The sequence below is a fragment of the Schistocerca americana genome, chromosome 8 (genome assembly GCF_021461395.2).
Source record: "Schistocerca americana isolate TAMUIC-IGC-003095 chromosome 8, iqSchAmer2.1, whole genome shotgun sequence".
Classification (NCBI taxonomy): Eukaryota; Metazoa; Arthropoda; class Insecta; order Orthoptera; family Acrididae; genus Schistocerca; species Schistocerca americana.
The window spans coordinates 250,423,456-250,443,265 of NC_060126.1; the positions used below are offsets into that span (position 1 = coordinate 250,423,456).

The 19,810-nt window shown below is 40.7% G+C and overlaps 1 protein-coding gene across 1 annotated transcript in view; it reads right to left on the bottom strand.

Moving 5' to 3' along the window:
- LOC124544780 overlaps nucleotides 1-19,810 on the bottom strand; it is a 144,145-nt gene that overhangs the window by 17,229 nt on the left and 107,106 nt on the right. Inside the window, exons 11-12 of the mRNA XM_047123460.1 lie at nucleotides 10,959-11,010; nucleotides 7,706-7,894 (exon numbers count right to left, since the gene is read on the bottom strand). Of these exons, the coding sequence (XP_046979416.1) occupies nucleotides 7,706-7,894; nucleotides 10,959-11,010 (241 nt within the window). The remainder of the gene's footprint in view (nucleotides 1-7,705; nucleotides 7,895-10,958; nucleotides 11,011-19,810) is intronic.

The following is a 19,810-nucleotide window of genomic DNA, read 5'->3' on the forward strand; positions in this document are numbered from 1 at the left end:
CTAAAGACATCTGAAGAATATCTAAGGCTAATGAAGTTGACGTGTGTTTAGACTGCAGGCCTACTAAATTCAAAATAGTACCTCTTTTAAGCTCCAGTTATAAAAATCAGGAGGCAGCTAGTAAGTGGCAGTTGAGTCTATCCTAACCCAGAGAAAATAAGAGCTGCCAAAGATTTTCCAACCTTGTGGCACATTCCTGATGTGTTGCATGTCCCTTGCAAGAACTACTGCAGGGAGGCGGCAAATTTTCATGGAAGGAGGTGCAAGAAAGATCTTTGCTTGCCCTTAAGATGGCACTAACATCTTCACCAGCCCTAGCAGTTACTGAATGAGTGCAGTTCTACTGCAAATTTTGTAAAGTGCTGAAAATGTGATAGCTTTTGTTTCCAGATTACTCTCAAAATCTGAGAAACTATTCTACAACTGAGAAAGAGTGCCTTACAGCTGCCTGGACCATTAACAAGCCCCGGCAGGATTTATTTTGCAAACCATTCACCTTTGTGTCAGACCACTGTTCTCTACGCTGGCTAACTAGTCCGAAGGATCCATCCGTTCAGCTGGTGAGATGGGCACTGAGGCTTCAGGAGTACATCATCAAGTGGGATACCTAAATGGACACCAACACAAGGATGCTGACTGCTTCTCAAGGAATCCTTTTGTGGACCACAATAGAGTGTGTAAAATCTGTCTTCGCTGCATTAAATGACATTGATGCTGAACAGAGGGAAGATCCAACACTGATGAAAACCATACAAGCCTTGAAAGGAGGAGGAACTAACAAAAGAATTCCGATTAACAAACAGAACACTGTATAACAGGAAATATGATCCAAAGGGGCTGGTTGTCTATGCTGAAGTATTTCTGAGACACTCCAATATCTGGCCACATGGGATTCATGAAGACTAGACAGATTCAGACACAGATATTACCAATCAATTATATTCTATGCCAACGATGTAAGCACATGCTGTATTTACTTTTGAGACATTCGATATCATTCTGCCTGCAGCAGCACTATTTCACTGGGTTAGACTCCTCCTCTGAAGTTCCTGAAATCAACAATCTGAAATCAATGTACTGACTAACTCAGCCAATATGTGTTCACTTAGCAGTGTCAGCTTCTGAAGCTCTAGAAATTGTTAGGTTCCTTGTAGAATATATCATTTTGAACACTAAGCACCCTGAGAGATAAGTTACATGGTAAAGTTTCCCAGTTGAGACTAGGATCAAGAGGTAATTTCACATTGCACCACAGGATAATTATTTACATCTACATCTACAATCTGCAAACCACTGAAGAGGATATGTCCCTTGTACCAGTTATTAGGGTTTCTTCCAGTTCCATCCAGGTATGGAGGGCATGAAGAATGATTGCTCAAATGCCTGTGTGTGTGTTGTAATTTATGCAATCTTGTCCTCATGATCCATGTGGGAGAGAGAAATAGGTAATTATAGTTCATTCATAGTGTCATAATTTAAAGCTGGTTTTTGAAACCCTGTAGGTAGGCTTTCTCAGGATAGTTTATGTCTTCAAGAGTCTGCCACTTCAGTTTCTTCAGCATCTTTGTTGACACTTGCCCATGGACCATTTGTGCTGCCCTTCTCTGTATATACCGTATTTACTCGAATCTAAGCCGCACTTTTTTCCGCTTTTTGTAATCCAAAAAACCGCCTGTGGCTTAGAATCGAGTGCAAAGTAAGCGGAAGCTCTGAAAAATGTTGGTAGGTGCCACACAACTAACTTCTGTTGTCGAATATATGTAGCGCTACACAGGCATGCTTTGCAGGCACAAAGATAAATACTGGCGCCAAAACCTCTGTGTCAGTAAATAAATTAAAAAAAGGTGGAAGACGAGCTTTTTTCTCCGCCCCGAGTTTCGACCACTGCATTTTCATACATTATCCAACGAAGTAAATACAAATTCTGTATTGTTCATCTTCGAATGTAGCAGCATTTCAATGTACTACGAAAATCCGACTGACCAGACTGATTGGCATGTTTGTCAATATGGCCAACTCTACGTTCTGAATGTTTTCCTACCTGTGACAAGAGATAGTTACTATTTGCTAATAGGAACTTTTATTAATTGTGAATCACATGCAGTATTCTCTTCACCATAAGAATAATACGAATATAAACATTTTGCTATGTTCTGTTTCGTGTTAGCTGCTATCTCATTTAAATCCTGTATGCCTAATAAACTACGAAACAAGAGTGAGACAACAGCAAACGCGGAAGAATATACATATCATGTCATGTTTATATTCGTATTATTCTTATGCCTAATAGTGATACAGTCAGAAATGAAGCACGGCAATTGACTAGATTTTTAAATCTAAGATGACTAATTTCTGTGCAGAATGTAAAGTATTAAAGAGGCGTCTGCAAAGATTTTCAAATAGAGAAAAATTTTCGCTAAACTTTCGTTCAGACATCTATCATACGCAGTCTATTATTTGGTTCTTGTTGATCAGTATCAAAGAAAGCAGCAGGGTAAGTAACAACAAATAGCAGTCTCTTGCCATTGTTTCGCTAATGAGACGGTTCCCCCCCCCCCCCCCCCCCCCCTCTCTCTCTCTCTCTCTCTCTCTCTCTCTCTCTTTTTAACTTGTAAGCGGCGGTAGCGCGCTCAAAAGCAAGCCATGCCGCGAGTGGCGACAGGCCGTAAATACTCATTATCAGAATGCGACAAACAATGTATGACACAGTACGATAAAGCATTTTCAGCTTAGAATGACGTAAACACCTATAACAAAAAGAACGGCACTTATCATATCAAAGAAAAATAAGCAATCAATTCAAACCAGACGTTGCAGGGGAAAAGGGAATGGTACCCGTATAAATACGGACGGAGCGCCCAACGCCTGGTAAGCTTAACTGCTAAGCTTACGACTCGAACCAAACTACTGTAGCTGTTTCGTCATTCATTCGACCTAAATTGTGTCTCATATTACAATGGACCAACTTTTTTCGATTTGGAGCTGCGGCCTAAAACTTCCCTCTCCCCTTGAATTTCAAGTCTCATTTATCAGGTGCGGCTTAGATTCGAGTAAATACGGTATTAGTCCTATTTGGTATGGGTCCCATACACTTGAGCAATATTCTAGAATGGATCTCATGAGAGATTTGTAAGCAGTCTCTTTTGTAGACTGCTTGGATTTTTCCAGTATTCTACCAATAAACTGAAGTCTGCCACCTGCTTTACCCATGATGGCCTATGACGCCATTCTATTTCATACCCCTATAAAGTGGGGGAGGTACCAATGAAGCTGAAGGGGGTGGAGAAGTGGGGGAGAGGGGGGGAGACCAACGATTCACAAGGGAGAGGCAGGAAAAGAGCCCATACATGGGTTATACGATGGCCCAATTATGAAGAGAAAATTGATGGACTTTTAACGACACAGTATATTGGAAAATAAAGAGATCTGGCAAGTTGCCATCTGATGAAAGGGATCTAACTTCTTTGCAGCACTTTCAATGCGAAAACTGTCAAGAAACTATGACCATGAGCTGCTGCACTGCCATGACTGTATGTTGTTGTTGTTGTGGTCTTCAGTCCTGAGACTGGTTTGATGCAGCTCTCCATGCTACTCTATCCTGTGCAAGCTTCTTCATCTCCCAGTACCTACTGCAACCTACATCCTTCTGAATCTGCTTAGTGTATTCATCTCTTGGTCTCCCCCTACGATTTTTACCCTCCACGCTGCCCTCCAATGCTAAATTGGTGATCCCTTGATGCCTCAGAACATGACCTACCAGCCTGGTCAAGTTGTGCCACAAACTTCTCCTCTCCCCAATCCTATTCAATACTTCCTCATTAGTTATGTGAGCTACCCATCCAATCTTCAGCATTCTTCTGTAGCACCACATTTCGAAAGCTTCTATTCTCTTCTTGTTCAAACTATTTCCCGTCTATGTTTCACTTCCATACATGGCTACACTCCATACAAATACTTTCAGAAATGACTACCTGACACTTAAATCTATACTCGATGTTAACAAATTTCTCTTCTTCAGAAACGCTTTCCTTGCCATTGCCAGTCTACATTTTATATCCTCTCTACTTCGACCATCATCAGTTATTTTGCTCCCCAAATAGCAAAACTCCTTTACTACTTCAAGTGTCTCATTTCCTAGTCTAATTCCCTCAGCATCACCCGACTTAATTCGACTACATTCCATTAGCCTCGTTTTGCTTTTGTTGATGTTCATCTTATATCCTCCCTTCAAGACACCATCCATTCCGTTCAACTGCTCTTCCAAGTCCTATGCTGTCTCTGACAGAATTACAATGTCATCGGCGAACCTCAAAGTTTTTATTTCTTCTCCATGAATTTTAATACCTACTCCGAATTTTTCTTTTGTTTCCTTTACTGCTTGCTCAATATACAGATTGAATAACATTGGGGAGAGGCTACAACCCTGTCTTACTCCCTTCCCAACCACTGCTTCCCTTTCATGTCCCTCGACTCTTATCACTGCCATCTGGTTTCTGTACAAATTGTAAATAGCCTTTCGCTCCCTGTATTTTACCCCCCACCTTTAGAATTTGAAAGAGAGTATTCCAGTCAACATTGTCAAAAGCTTTCTCTAAGTCTACAAATGCTAGAAACGTAGGTTTGCCTTTCCTTAATCTTTCTTCTAAGATAAGTCGTAAGGTCAGTATTGCCTCACGTGTTCCAGTATTTCTACGGAATCCAAACTGATCTTCCCCGAGGTCGGCTTCTACTAGTTTTTCCATTCGTCTGTAAAGAATTCGTGTTAGTATTTTGCAGCCGTGAATTATTAAACTGACAGTTTGATAATTTTCACATCTGTCAACACCTGCTTTCTTTGGGATTGGAATTATTATATTCTTCTTGAAGTCTGAGGGTATTTCGCCTGTTTCATACATTTTGCTCACCAGATGGTAGAGTTTTGTCAGGACTGGCTCTCCCAAGGCCATCAGTAGTTCCAATGGAATGTTGTCTACTCCGGTGGCCTTGTTTCGGCTCAGGTCTTTCAGTGCTCTGTCAAACTCTTCACGCAGTATCGTATCTCCCATTTCATCTTCATCTACATCCTCTTCCATTTCCATAATATTGTCCTCAAGTACATCGCCCTTGTATAGACCCTCTATATACTCCTTCCACCTTTCTGCTTTCCCTTCTTTGCTTAGAACTGGGTTTCCATTTGAGCTCTTGATGTTCATACAAGTGGTTCTCTTATCTCCAAAGGTCTCTCTAATTTTCCTGTAGGCAGTATCTATCTTACCCCTAGTGAGATAAGCCTCTACATCCTTACATTTGTCCTCTAGCCATCCCTGCTTAGCCATTTTGCACTTCCTGTCGATCTCATTTTTGAGACGTTTGTATTCCTTTTTGCCTGCATCATTTACTGCATTTTTATATTTTCTCCTTTCATCAATTAAATTCAATATTTCTTCTGTTACCCAAGGATTTCTACTAGTCCTCGTCTTTTTACCTACTTGATCCTCTGCTGCCTTCACTACTTCATCCCTCAAAGCTACCCATTCTTCTTCTACTGTATTTCTTTCCCCCATTCCTGTCAATTGCTCCCTTATGCTCTCCCTGAAACTCTGTACAACCTCTGGTTCTTTCAGTTTATCCAGGTCCCATCTCCTTAAATTCCCACCTTTTTGCAGTTTCTTCAGTTTTAATCTACAGGTCATAAGCAATAGATTGTGGCCAGAGTCCACATCTGCCCCTGGAAATGTCTTACAATTTAAAACCTGGTTCCTAAATCTCTGTCTTAACATTATATAATCTATCTGATACCTTTTAGTATCTCCAGGGTTCTTCCATGTATACAACCTTCTATCATGATTCCTAAACCAAGTGTTAGCTATGATTAAGTTGTGCTCTGTGCAAAATTCTACCAGGCGGCTTCCTCTTTCATTTCTTACCCCCAATCCACATGCACCTACTACGTTTCCTTCTCTCCCTTTTCCTACACTCGAATTCCAGTCACCCATGACTATTAAATTTTCGTCTCCCTTCACTATCTGAATAATTTCTTTTATTTCATCATACATTTCATCAATTTCTTCGTTGTCTGCAGAGCTAGTTGGCATATAAACTTGTACTACTGTAGTAGGTGTGGGCTTCGTATCTATCTTGCCCACAATAATGCGTTCACTATGCTGTTTGTAGTAACTTACCCGCATTCCTATTTTCCCATTCATTATTAAACCTACTCCTGCATTACCCCTATTTGATTTGGTGTTTATAACCCTGTAGTCACCTGACCAGAAGTCTTGTTCCTCCTGCCACCGAACTTCACTAATTCCCACTATATCTAATTTTAACCTATCCATTTCCCTTTTTAAATTTTCTAACCTACCTGCCCGATTAAGGGATCTGACATTCCACGCTCCGATCCGTAGAACGCCAGTTTTCTTTCTCCTGATAACGACATCCTCTTGAGCAGTCCCCGCCCAGAGATTCGAATGGGGGACTATTTTACCTCCGGAATATTTTACCCAAGAGGACGCCATCATCATTTAATCATACAGTAAAGCTGCATGCCCTCGGGAAAAATTACGGCCGTAGTTTCCCCTTGCTTTAAGCCATTTGCAGTACCAGCACAGCAAGGCCGTTTTGGTTATTGTTACAAGGCCAGATCAGTCAATCATCCAGACTGTTGCCCTTGCAACTACTGAAAAGGCTGCTGCCCCTCTTCAGGAACCACACGTTTGTCTGGCCTCTCAACAGATACCCCTCCGTTGTGGTTGTACCTACGGTACGGCTATCTGTATCGCTGAAACACGCAAGCCTCCCCACCAACAGCAAGGTCCATGGTTCATGGGGGGGAGGTTGTCAAATGTCTGCAAAGAGGGCATTCCTCTGTGGCCTCCTCTTGGCAATATGGAAGCAATGTATAGCTTGGCACATTTGTAATTTCTTTTAGTTTGATCATCATCTACAGGAACTTAACCTCAATGATAGTGACTTGCTTGCGAATTTTGACACACCACAGTACCACTAAAGGAATCCACTGAATTGATAAACAAAAAATTTGTGACTAACCTTATGACAAATTTCAGGTCTGTGCTCACCTCAACTTACTTCACATGTGATGGAAATTATTTTGAACATACAGATGGCTCTGCCATCAGCTTGTCCTGTAACACTGGCTGGACCGAATTTCTTCACAGAAGAATTCAAGGAGAAGGCCCTAGATCAAGCCTAATTAAAACCAACATGTTCCTACCATTATGTGAATGACACATTCATCATTGGCCACACACAAGAAACAGCTTAGGTGAATTTCTCCACAATTCAATCTGCTCCACCCCAACATATAAATTACAATGGAGATGTAAATAGGGTGGTGTCCTCTTGTTTCTTGATGTCCTGGTGGAGCAGTAACAAGATGGCGAGCTGGGATGCAGTGTGTACAGAAGTCCTATGGTGATTTGTATCTACATGCCTCCAGTAGTCACAACAACTGCCAGAGTGAAAGCATTTTACACACACTCATTTCACAGGGTATGAACCGTCTGTGATCAAGACATTGTTCCAACGAAATGAAATACCTGAAGACAACATTCTGAAGGAATGAGCACAGCAGGAAGCAGATCAGGTTGCATTGGACAGGTTGCATCTAGATGACAGCAGGAGGAGAGAACCACAACTCGCTAGTGCGCTTTCCACCTGTCAGCACTACCTCCAGAGCAGTCAGCCAAATCTTGGGTCAACTTACCTGCGGGTGAAAGGGCAACACTAAGAATTCGTTTCAGGTCCTTCTGGTCATCCCAATGTGCAAGTGATGTGTCGGCATTGGATGACATATGCATAAAATCCAAGCTTGTATGCTCTAACATGTGAATACCGGTCATATTGCTACCTGGCGGTGAGGGCGAAGAACTGCTGTCAAAGACTGAAGATGCACCTAAAATAGAAAATAAGTTCGAGTAACGCAAAGAAAACAGATTTCCAAGCAATGTTGAGTACAAAATGTACGCTTATGAATACCTTTTACAGTAGCTAAGTTCTTAGCATAAAAAATCTTGATCGTAATAGTCATTGGTTTTAATCTCTGAAATAGCAATATTTTTTTACATGAATATTTCTAACAAATGAAATATGAATTAACACAATTACTGATTCATAATTTTTAATAAAAATAAGATATTTTAATTACTGACCTGATGAAAATCATTTAAAATTTGATACAGACATCTGAGATGCCTTTTGATAAAATAATAATGTTTATTTTGTAAAACTAAGATATTGCATTTCATATCTGATGTTTTACACAATCTTTTAATTTATTAAGAATATCTATTTTCCCATGAAAAGAAATTGAAAATAAAAAGGTATTTTTATTACAAGATTTACTAAAATTGTCTTAGTAACAAAAAATAAGTTACTCTCCTCATGACCTCCTAATATGGGCTGGATGAGAAAACTAGGAACTGTTCTGTGGCAGGTTCACTGTGTGCCGATCCTCAACACTGTTTCATACTTCATTGTTTATTAACAATAAATCAATGTTATCAGCACTACCAACATTCTGTACACAATACCAAAGATCTGTTTTCTCTCCTAAACTGTCATGTAACATAGTCTCAAACTGATTTTACCAGTTTTTCAAGATATATTTTATTTGTTGACACAGCAAATTCAGCAAAACACCTTAAGGATGCAGGGTACTTTTCTGGCTCAATATTATATAAAAATCAACACCTATTTCTTTCAGGCACTGTTTACACTGTATATATTTTACAGATATTTTGTTGGTATCAGGTAATGCAGCACACTTTCTAAACATATTGTAAGTATTTTGAATATTTCTGAACCTGCTTAGAAAAATTACAAAGAAAATGATGCATTCCTCCCCTCCACCAAAATGCTTCCTCAAATTGAGGTACCATTTCATCCAATGTTATACATCTGAAGGAGACCAAATTTTTACCAGATATGCATTAATTCTACCTATTATGTATATTATAAGGATAAAAAAATATCACATCTTACCTTTTAATTTTTATAATTTTTTTCCCTAATAAAAATTTTTTCTTTTTCCTATAATTTAGTTGATTCTGCAATAAAGCTTAGGTCTACTACATAAGTATGGACTATTGCAAGTTACAGAAAAAAAATTAGAGCAATTCTTTATAAACTTTAGGAAATATTTGTACCTGAATTCTGAAAAATACGATTTGCGAGAAATTGCGAATGAACATAGGAATCCAATTACACTGTGCCTCAGAACATTCTCGAAGCAGTCTTCATCCTGCAGCATTTCTTCATCTTCAAGCTTCCTCTTGGCATTCCTATTAGCACTTCTTCCTTCTTTGATAACTTGGACAGCGAATCTTTCAGCTTCATGCACCCATTGTCTCACACACAAGCAATTGATCTTCCATATTAGAACCACATTTTATGCCTAAATTTCTCAGGACTTCTAACCTTCCTATCACTTCATGTAGTACGCCAACTTTTAATGTATTCCTACAAAAACATTCTTGGGTAATCTTTCCCATATGCAATGGTTGAAACTTTCATTTGTATTCTGAGTGCCCCATGAAGACATTTACTAAGCAAAACAGGGTCACTCAGGTCTCTAAAAATTGGTTTTATTTCATTCATAACGGGCTCAGGAAGAGAATGCTTATGATGGTATATTTGACCACTTTCTTTTGCTTGTGGGAGTGGCAGCATGCATGACCTTTAAAATTTAGTATATACCGTAGAGTCTCAATTCTCCGACCTAAATCGGCTGCAGCAAGGTCGGATAACACGGAAAATAACACAAAAATAAAACTAAAGAAGGCCAAATGAGTTAAACATTTAATACAATACAAATCAAATTAGACTGAACAGATATTTACTGTGTGAAGAAGTTAGTAATTGTCTTTTGTTTGCCTGCTGTTTGCCGTTTTTTTTTGCTGCTAAATCACGTAGTCTCTTAAGAAATAAAACCTCGGTAGACGATGTTTTCCTGCAGTTGCTCTACATATTTTAAAGCAGTTTCTGAAGTCTGGTGTCCTTTGTTGTGAGAAATCTTGGGCGCACTTTCCTCCAGTACATCTGCTTCTTCGTCTTCTTCTTTTCCGTTTAGCATGTTGACTATTTCTTCATCTCTCACTTCAAATTCTTCATCTTGGACAATCCATTCATTTATGTCATCTTCTGTGGTGTCAGCACATCCCAGAACTTTTCGTAACAATGAAAGCAGGGTAGTATTTTCTGGTTCGGTCTGCTGCTGTAGATTTTCATCATCTGGAGAATTTTCTTGATTTCCCTGTAGCAAAATTGTCCACGATTTTGCAATTGTATTTGCTCCAACACTCTCCCAAGATTGGGCCACGTCATAGCTACGTCTTTCAAAATTTTGTATTATACAACAGTCGCTGATTGACAGCCATGTTAAAAACCTGAAGATCAGATAGTCGAGACTCTACTGTATAGGTCATTGTTTATATGAAACCCTATAATGTATATATCAATGTAATAAGGAACGACTATAGAATTTAATAAAGTCATAAAAAAAATTTCGATTCCCATTTATAAGTACCTCATATACTCAAGTTAGTTCATATTCAATGGACTACTTACATACCTCCAAAACTAAGTTATTAAGATAATATTTCAAATAACTAGTTGCAGGCTGGTGATTCAGCCTACAACAGCAAATAGCATAACTAAGGTCAAATGCTCAATTTGAAGTTTATCATTGATTAGTGTTAGTAGAAGCACTCAATTATAGTAAACACTATATTAATATGTCTCACTTAATACACTACTCTCACTAGGAAACATTCAGAGATCCCTACGAGTGTGTATCTTCAGATGATAAGTGTTTTGCACCACTGCACATTTGAGAAGACTATATGGGGAAAACGCAGTCAGCTGTTGGACATTATCTGATCTTTCACAACATATGCTATTTGGTTAGGAATAGATGTGTGCAATATAAATAATCATAACCGTCAGAATTTATTACTTACCCATCAAACTACCATTGGAGTTTGTCACTGCTTGCATGAAATTATGAAATTCCTGAAAATAGAATAAATTCTTCTATTACATGAAACAACAAAACCAGAAAAATTTGGAATATTTTAAACATATAATTATGGTAATAGATCATTCCCATCTCAGCTGGATATCAAACATTTATAAGAACACATTACTTAAAGTAAGTCTTCCACAGCTGATTATTTTTAGTGACAAATTTTGTTAAGCGGTGTAACTGCTGGTAAGGTTGATTCTTTTAATAGTTTTGTTCTAACTCCCAAGAAGCTGTAAAAAAGACTGCTGTTTGTTGTTAGTTATGTTAAGTAAACAGAGAATGATTATTCTTGTTTCCTTCCTTTGTTTCACCCACCTTTGGACCTATGTTACATCAATCACTTTTTAATGTTCCGTGTCTTTCTTTTAGCCCAGCATTGTTTCATTCTTTTTGATTTTGCTTTCATTTCTTCTTTAGCGATTTGGATTGATTGATTGTTTTCGAATTTGACGGGGGACAAAGTTCACTGGCACACTGCATGAACACAAAACTTTTTAAGAGGGGAAATTTGTAGCCTCATGTTGTCAGCTCCTTCACCTCTCCTCACTTTGTGTGTGTTACCTCCTTTAAACTTCATATCCTTCTCTCACCATTCCAACTTCTTTCACTCCAGTCCTCTTCAATAACCTTTCACCTGCTGCCACCACTGTTACCCCATGGTGCAGGCATGCACACAGCTGAATGCTGAATTGACATACAAGTGGTTCACAGCCAACAGTTTTAAGTCTTAAGCTCACAAAGACTCATATTATGCAGTTTCAAACAAACTATAATAACCTTATAATACCAAAGATATTGCCACACAGTGAATGAAGCACAATATGTAAAATTCCTTGGGGGTTCAGCAAGTTAAAACTGAGTAAACACAAGGAAAATTAACCAAAAAATCCAGCTCATCATGTTATGCTGTTTGTAGCTTCTACCCTTACCTTTACTTGCAAGACAAGATGGTTAACTTATTTTTGTTTTGGAATTATCTTCTCAGTCAATGAATGTAAAGTAAATAAAGTGTGTTCAGCAGAAGCCAGCAGTAAGAATATTGCATATCGCAGATTATCATACATTTTACCAGGTATCCTGGAATTCTTACTCTCGGTTCCCAATATGTTTACTCTTAATGTCTTTTGATGCTGCGGGTAAAAATCTATTTCAACTGAACTGTGATATGCACCATCACAGTAAATGACACAAAAATGATTTTCATGTGGACTATGCACTTATCCAGTGTTCAGAATAGAGTTCTAAACTCTGGTGGTAGGATAATCAACAAGTTCATGTCTAACAAAGCATGAAATTGGGAATCCCCATCAATCCAAAATAAAATTAGAAACATCTCACCAATTACTGGAATATGTAGATTCTAGGATCCAAAATTCCTGGTTACTACATGGGAAACAGCAGTGTTTGTTATAATGCTGTATGACAATTTATTGCAAATAAAACTGAGTATTAATCAATTTAAAAATATTTTCTTTGAAAATTACCATTGTAACCAAGAAACCTTCTTGCAAACAAATGCTGTAAGCATAAACAGCATTAAGCAATAAAGTGATTGTTTATTGTCAATACAGTATAAAGATTAAATATTTATGATGTCTTTATCATATGCTAATGCATTTCTTGATTTGTTCCACAGTCTTCTAGGTTCTCCTCCTTGACCTAAAGAACATGATGAATGAATGAATTAATTAATTAATTAATGACCCTCATTTTGTGTGTGTGCTTTTTTTGTTGTCTTACATATTCCGTAGATCATATGAAGGATTCCTTTATCAAAATGATGTGGAATAAGTCAGTTTACAGGACATGTATCCACAATTAATGTTGACCCTTTCTTTGCCACGGACAGCTTTAATAATACACAATAAAGATCCGTCTTCCCTCTAATGCTGTACACATGGACCTCACTTTTCTTCACAAAATACGATGGGTTATTTATGACAAATTTCTTGGAGAGATACATACATCCCGTCTGTGGGTAAACACCACATATTCTCACTGCTCGCTTTTGTGCAATCAATACTTTATTTCTGAGTGATGAGTTACTTCAGAAAATCATTCTACACTCCTGGAAATGGAAAAAAGAACACATTGACACCGGTGTGTCAGACCCACCATTCTTGCTCCGGACACTGCGAGAGGGCTGTACAAGCAATGATCACACGCACGGCACAGTGGACACACCAGGAACCGCGGTGTTGGCCGTCGAATGGCGCTAGCTGCGTAGCATTTGTGCACCGCCGCCGTCAGTGTCAGCCAGTTTGCCGTGGCATACGGAGCTCCATCGCAGTCTTTAACATTGGTAGCATGCCGCGACAGCGTGGACGTGAACCGTATGTGCAGTTGACGGACTTTGAGCGAGGGCGTATAGTGGGCATGCGGGAGGCCGGGTGGACGTACCGCCGAATTGCTCAACACGTGGGGCGTGAGGTCTCCACAGTACATCGATGTTGTCGCCAGTGGTCAGCGGAAGGTGCACGTGCCCGTCGACCTGGGACCGGACCACAGCGACGCACGGATGCACGCCAAGACCGTAGGATCCTACGCAGTGCCGTAGGGGACCGCACCGCCACTTCCCAGCAAATTAGGGACACTGTTGCTCCTGGGGTATCGGCGAGGACCATTCGCAACCGTCTCCATGAAGCTGGGCTACGGTCCCGCACACCGTTAGGCCGTCTTCCGCTCACGCCCCAACATCGTGCAGCCCGCCTCCAGTGGTGTCGCGACAGGCGTGAATGGAGCGACGAATGGAGACCCGTCGTCTTCAGCGATGAGAGTCGCTTCTGCCTTGGTGCCAATGATGGTCGTATGCGTGTTTGGCGCCGTGCAGGTGAGCGCCACAATCAGGACTGCATACGACCGAGGCACACAGGGCCAACACCCGGCATCATGGTGTGGGGAGCGATCTCCTACACTGGCCGTACACCACTGGTGATCGTCGAGGGGACACTGAATAGTGCACGGTACATCCAAACCGTCATCAAACCCATCGTTCTGCCATTCCTAGACCGGCAAGGGAACTTGCTGTTCCAACAGGACAATGCACGTCCGCATGTATCCCGTGGCACCCAACGTGCTCTTGAAGGTGTAAGTCAACTACCCTGGCCAGCAAGATCTCCGGATCTGTCCCCCATTGAGCATGTTTGGGACTGGATGAAGCGTCGTCTCACGCGGTCTGCACGTCCAGCACGAACGCTGGTCCAACTGAGGCGCCAGGTGGAAATGGCATGGCAAGCCGTTCCACAGGACTACATCCAGCATCTCTACGATCGTCTCCATGGGAGAATAGCAGCCTGCATTGCTGCGAAAGGTGGATATACACTGTACTAGTGCCGACATTGTGCATGCTCTGTTGCCTGTGTCTATGTGCCTGTGGTTCTGTCAGTGTGATCATATGATGTATCTGACCCCAGGAATGTGTCAATAAAGTTTCCCCTTCCTGGGACAATGAATTCACGGTGTTCTTATTTCAATTTCCAGGAGTGTACAAGACATTACTGAGTGGAAATATGCAAATTATGTCAAGAGGTTAATTTATTTGTTTCCAAGATCAGCAATCACAGAAGAGCAAAAATAGGTGAACTTATTTGTTTGACAAGCTTTTTTCAGTTCAAGCTTTCATCAATGTGTACACTCAAAAATTTGGAGCATTGTACCCTACTTAGTTACTCCTGCTCCAGTGCATGATCCCCCTAAATCAATTGTTGGCATGTCTATTTGTTGTGCAGAACTTCATACAATGAGTTTTCTCAAAATTTAGACTGAGCCAATTTTCTGAGAACCATTCAATAATTCTTTGGGAAAACATAATTCACAATCTATTTTACTGCTTTCTCACTACTGAGATTTATTATAACACTACTATGTCTGCAAAAATTCCCAATTCTGCTTGTTAAATGTTAAGTGGAAGATCATTCACTTAGATACTGAATAGGAGCGGGTCCAAAATTGAATGGTACTCTCTATATGATTTCTCCTGGTCACTACATTTTTATACCTTTCCAACAATGTTTAAATTATTCAGCACAATTTTTTTGCATTTTGTTTGTTAAGTATGTTTCAAACCAGCTGTATGTAAAACCACCAATTCCATAAAACTTCCCTTCTGGAACCCAAACTGTGATCTGTTCAGCAAATTGTTTCTATTTAAGTGCAAGACGAGTCTAGAGTACACTACTTTTTTGAATATTTTGGAAAAATGTCAGTAAGGAAACCGGATAATAGTAATTTATGCCTTTCTGGACATGTTTCTTATAAAGAGGCTTACCAATTGCATATTCAGGGTTGCCACAAGTTTCCACAAGCGAAATTCTCTGATATTTCCCCGATTTCCGGACAAGTTTGAGCACTTTTCCCTGACGAATTTTGAGATCTCAAGGGTTTCTGAGTGTGTTTTCAATTGGTGAGAGATCTGGAGAATGTGCTGGCCAGGGCAGCAGTCAAACATTTTCTGTATCCAGAAAGGCGACATGCGGTCGTGCATTATCCTGCTGAAATGTAGGGTTTCGCAGGGATTGAATGAAGGTTAGAGCCACTGGTCGTAACACATCTGAAATGTAACGTCCACTGTTCAAAGTGCTGGCAATGTGAACAAGAGGTGACAGAGACATGTAACCAATGGCACCCCATACCATCACACCAGTATGGCGATGACGAATACACGCTTCCAATGTGCGTTCACCAAGATGTTGCCAAACACGGATGCGACCATCATGATGCTGTAAACAGAACCTGGACTCATCTGAAAAAATGACATTTTGCCATTCGTGCACCCAGGTTCGTCGCTGAGTACACCATTGCAGGTGCTCCTGTCTATGATGCAGTATCAAGAGTAACCACAGCCACGGTATCCGAGCTGATAGTCCGTGCTGCTGCAAACATCGTCGAACAGTTCGTGCAGGTGGTTGTTGTATTGCAAGTGTCCCCATCTACTGACTCAAGGATTGAGACGTGGCTGCACGATCCGTTACAGCCATGCGGATAAGATGCCTGTCATCTCGACTGCTAGTGATACAAGGCCATTGGGATTCAGCACAGTGTTCCGTATTACCCTCCTGAACCCACTGATTCCTTATTTTGCTAACAGTCACTGGATCTCGATCAACGCGAGCAGCAATGTTGTGATACGATAAACCGCAATCGCAATAGGCTACAATCCGACCTTTATCAAAGTTGGAAACGTGATGGTACGCATTTCTCCTCCTTACACGAGGCATCACAACAACGTTTCACAAGGCAATGCCAGTCAACTGCTGTTTGTGTATGAGAAATCGGTTGGAAACTTTCCTCATGTCAGCACGTTGTAGGTGTCCCCACCAGTGCCGACCTTGTGTGAATGCTCTGAAAAGCTAATCATTTGCATATCACAGCATCTTCTTCCTGTCGGTTAAATTTCACATCCGTAGAACGTCAACTTCGTGGTGTAGCAATTTTAATGGGCAGTAGTGTATATAAAGTACTTTTGAAGTGCCAAAATCTACTAGAATAATTAAAAAGTCTATAAAATGCCACAGTGTACAATGTACTTGCGGTGAAACAGTCACAATTCCTGAAATCCATTGTCCATGGCCTCTGGACTGCCAAAGAGCACTGCAGCCCTGGGCCAATGGATAAACCATGAAAGTCCACCACATTAAGCCACACACAAGGATACCTGGCCTGCAGACAGATTGGTAAGACTAGATCCGACAGGCAGGGCCTGCACATTAGTGGGAAACGATAGGCTTCATATTAACAGGCCCGATCCTTTATAGATACCCACAGAAATGGCCTGCGGTTTTGACTCGTCGTGGAAGTCCACTCGTGTGGGCAGCTATTCACGAGTCACAGACACCACGTTGATGAAATGAGACCGCAGAGATAAGTCCATGCAACAGATAACTTGTGCAAATCCTCTAGATAGGTAGCAAATCAGCATAAAGATGATGGCTGAGTCAGAGTGTCACATGGAAAAGACAACCAAGTTCTGACAAGTAAATTTTTGGCCGTAACAAGAGCACACACACATTCACACTATCAATCAGACACACTTCATACACACCATTGTCGCTGGCCACTGCATCAACAGTCTCTGAGAATCAGATCCAAACAAACCATTCCTCACGACTCCCTTTCTCTAGTCAGCAGCTGCTAGGCTAGCAGTAAAGAGTGGGGCAGCACTGACTGCAAGCTGAGGAGAGTGGTGGAAAGGGGAGAAGCAGTAAGAATCAGGGAGTAGGGAAGCGGCACATGTACTAAGTTGTGCCCAGCCAGTGACTATGCATGACATTTCTGTGAACAAACCATTTCATCTACTGAAACAAAAGCCAGATTTTTCCAGTGTTTTTCCAAATATCCCTGATACATTTGAAATTCCCTGATTTCCAGAACTTGGGGCAACCCTGATCTGTCCAGAAAAATTCCCTGTGAAGTGCTGCAATTCTTATGTTACTAAAAACATTACATACAAAGTTCGAAAAACTTTTCAGAATTCTATTTGAAAGGCCATCAACACCATATGAGCTTATGGGTGCTACTTCTAATTATGTTTTGGGAATGACTTTTTAATATATTCTCTTATTCCTTAAATTGCATCATTTAATCCTGTTTTTGCCACTAACTTTGGAAAATTATTGTTAAAAGTACTCACAACTTGTCAATAATAAATCACAAAATTGTTATTTACTTTAATTGATATGATATCTTGTACAATGGCAGTCCTGTCTACTATCTATCAATATTCCATATTTCCAGAATGAGATTTTCACTCTGCAGCGGAGTGTGCGCTGATATGAAACTTCCTGGCAGATTAAAACTGTGTGCCCGACCGAGACTCGAACTCGGGACCTTTGCCTTTCGCGGGCAAGTGCTCTACCATCTGAGCTACCGAAGCACGACTCACGCCCGGTACTGGCGTGCCCGGTACTGGCAGAAGTAAAGCTGTGAGTACCGGGCGTGAGTCGTGCTTCGGTAGCTCAGATGGTAGAGCACTTGCCCGCGAAAGGCAAAGGTCCCGAGTTCGAGTCTCGGTCGGGCACACAGTTTTAATCTGCCAGGAAGTTTAATATTCCATATTGTTTTAATCTTACACTGAGGGGAGAAAGTCATGGTATACATCCTGCTATCGTGTTGGGTCTTCTTTTGTCTGGCAACTTGACACTGTATGGACTCAACAAGTGGACGGAACTCCCCCGCAGAAATATTGAGCCATGCTGCTTCCATGCTGTTGTTGTTGTTGTGGTCTTCAGTCCTGAGACTGGTTAGATGCAGCTCTCCATGCTCTCTATCCTGTGCAAGCTTCTTCGTCTTCCAGTATTTACTGCAACCTACATCTTTCTGAATCTGCTTAGTGTATTCATCTCTTGGTCTCTCTCTCTATGATTTTTACCCTCCACGCTGCCCTCCAATGCTAAATTTGTGATCCCTTGATGCCTCAGAACATGCCCTACAAACCGGTCCCTTCTTCTTGTCAAGTTGTGGCACAAACTCCTCATCTCCCCTATTCTATTCAATACCTCCTCATTAGTTACGTGATCTACCCATCTAATCTTCAGCATTCTTCTGTAGCACCACATTTCGAAAGCTTCTATTCTCTTCTTGTCCAAACTATTTATCTTCCGTGTTTCACATCCAAACATGGCTACACTCCATACAAATACTTTCAGAAACGACTTCCTCACACTTAAATCTATACTTGATGTTAACAAATTCCTCTTCTTCAGAAACACTTTCCTTGCCATTGCCAGTCTACATTTTATATCCTCTCTACTTCGACCATCATCAGTTATTTTGCTCCCCAAATAGCAAAACTTATTTACTACTTTAAGTGCCTCATTTCCTAATCTAATTCCCTCAGCATCACCTGACTTAATTCGACTACATTCCATTATCCTCGTTTTGCTTTTGATGTTCATCTTATATCCTCCTTTCAAGACACTGTCTATTCCGTTCAACTCCTCTTCCAAGTCCTTTGCTGTCTCTGACAGAATTACAATGTCATCGGCGAACCTCAAAGTTTTTATTTCTTCTCCATGGATTTTAATACCTACTCCGAACTTTTCTTTTGTTTCCTTTACTGCTTGCTCAATATACAGATTGAATAACATCGGGGAGAGGCTACAGCCCTGTCTCACTCCCTTCCCCACCACTGCTTCCCTTTCATGCCCCTCGACTCTTAGAACTGCCATCTGGTTTCTGTACAAATTGTAAATAGCCTTTCGCTCCCTGTATTTTACCCCTGCCACCTTTAGAATTTGAAAGAGAGTATTCCGGTCAACATTGTAAATAGCTTTCTCTAAGTCTGCAAATGCTAGAAACGTAGGTTTGCCTTTCCTTAATCTTTCTTCTAAGATAAGTCGTAAGGTCAGTATTGCCTCAAGTGGTCCAACATTTCTACGGAATCCAAACTGATCGTCCCCGAGGTCGGCTTCTACTAGTTTTTCCATTTGTCTGTAAAGAATTCACATTAGTATTTTGCAGTTGTGACTTATTAAACCGATAGTTCGGTAATTTTCACATCTGTCAACACCTGCCTTCTTTGGGATTGGAATTATTATATTCTTCTTGAAGTCTGAGGGTATTTCGCCTGTCTCATACATCTTGCTCACCAGATGGTAGAGTTTTGTCATGACTGGCTCTCCCAAGGCCGTCAGTAGTTCTAATGTAATGTTGTCTACTCCCGGGGCCTTGTTTCGACTCAGGTCTTCCAGTACTCTGTCAAACTCTTCACGCAGTATCGTATCTCCCATTTCATCTTCATCTACATCCTCTTCCATTTCCATAATATAGTCCTCAAGTACATTGCCCTTG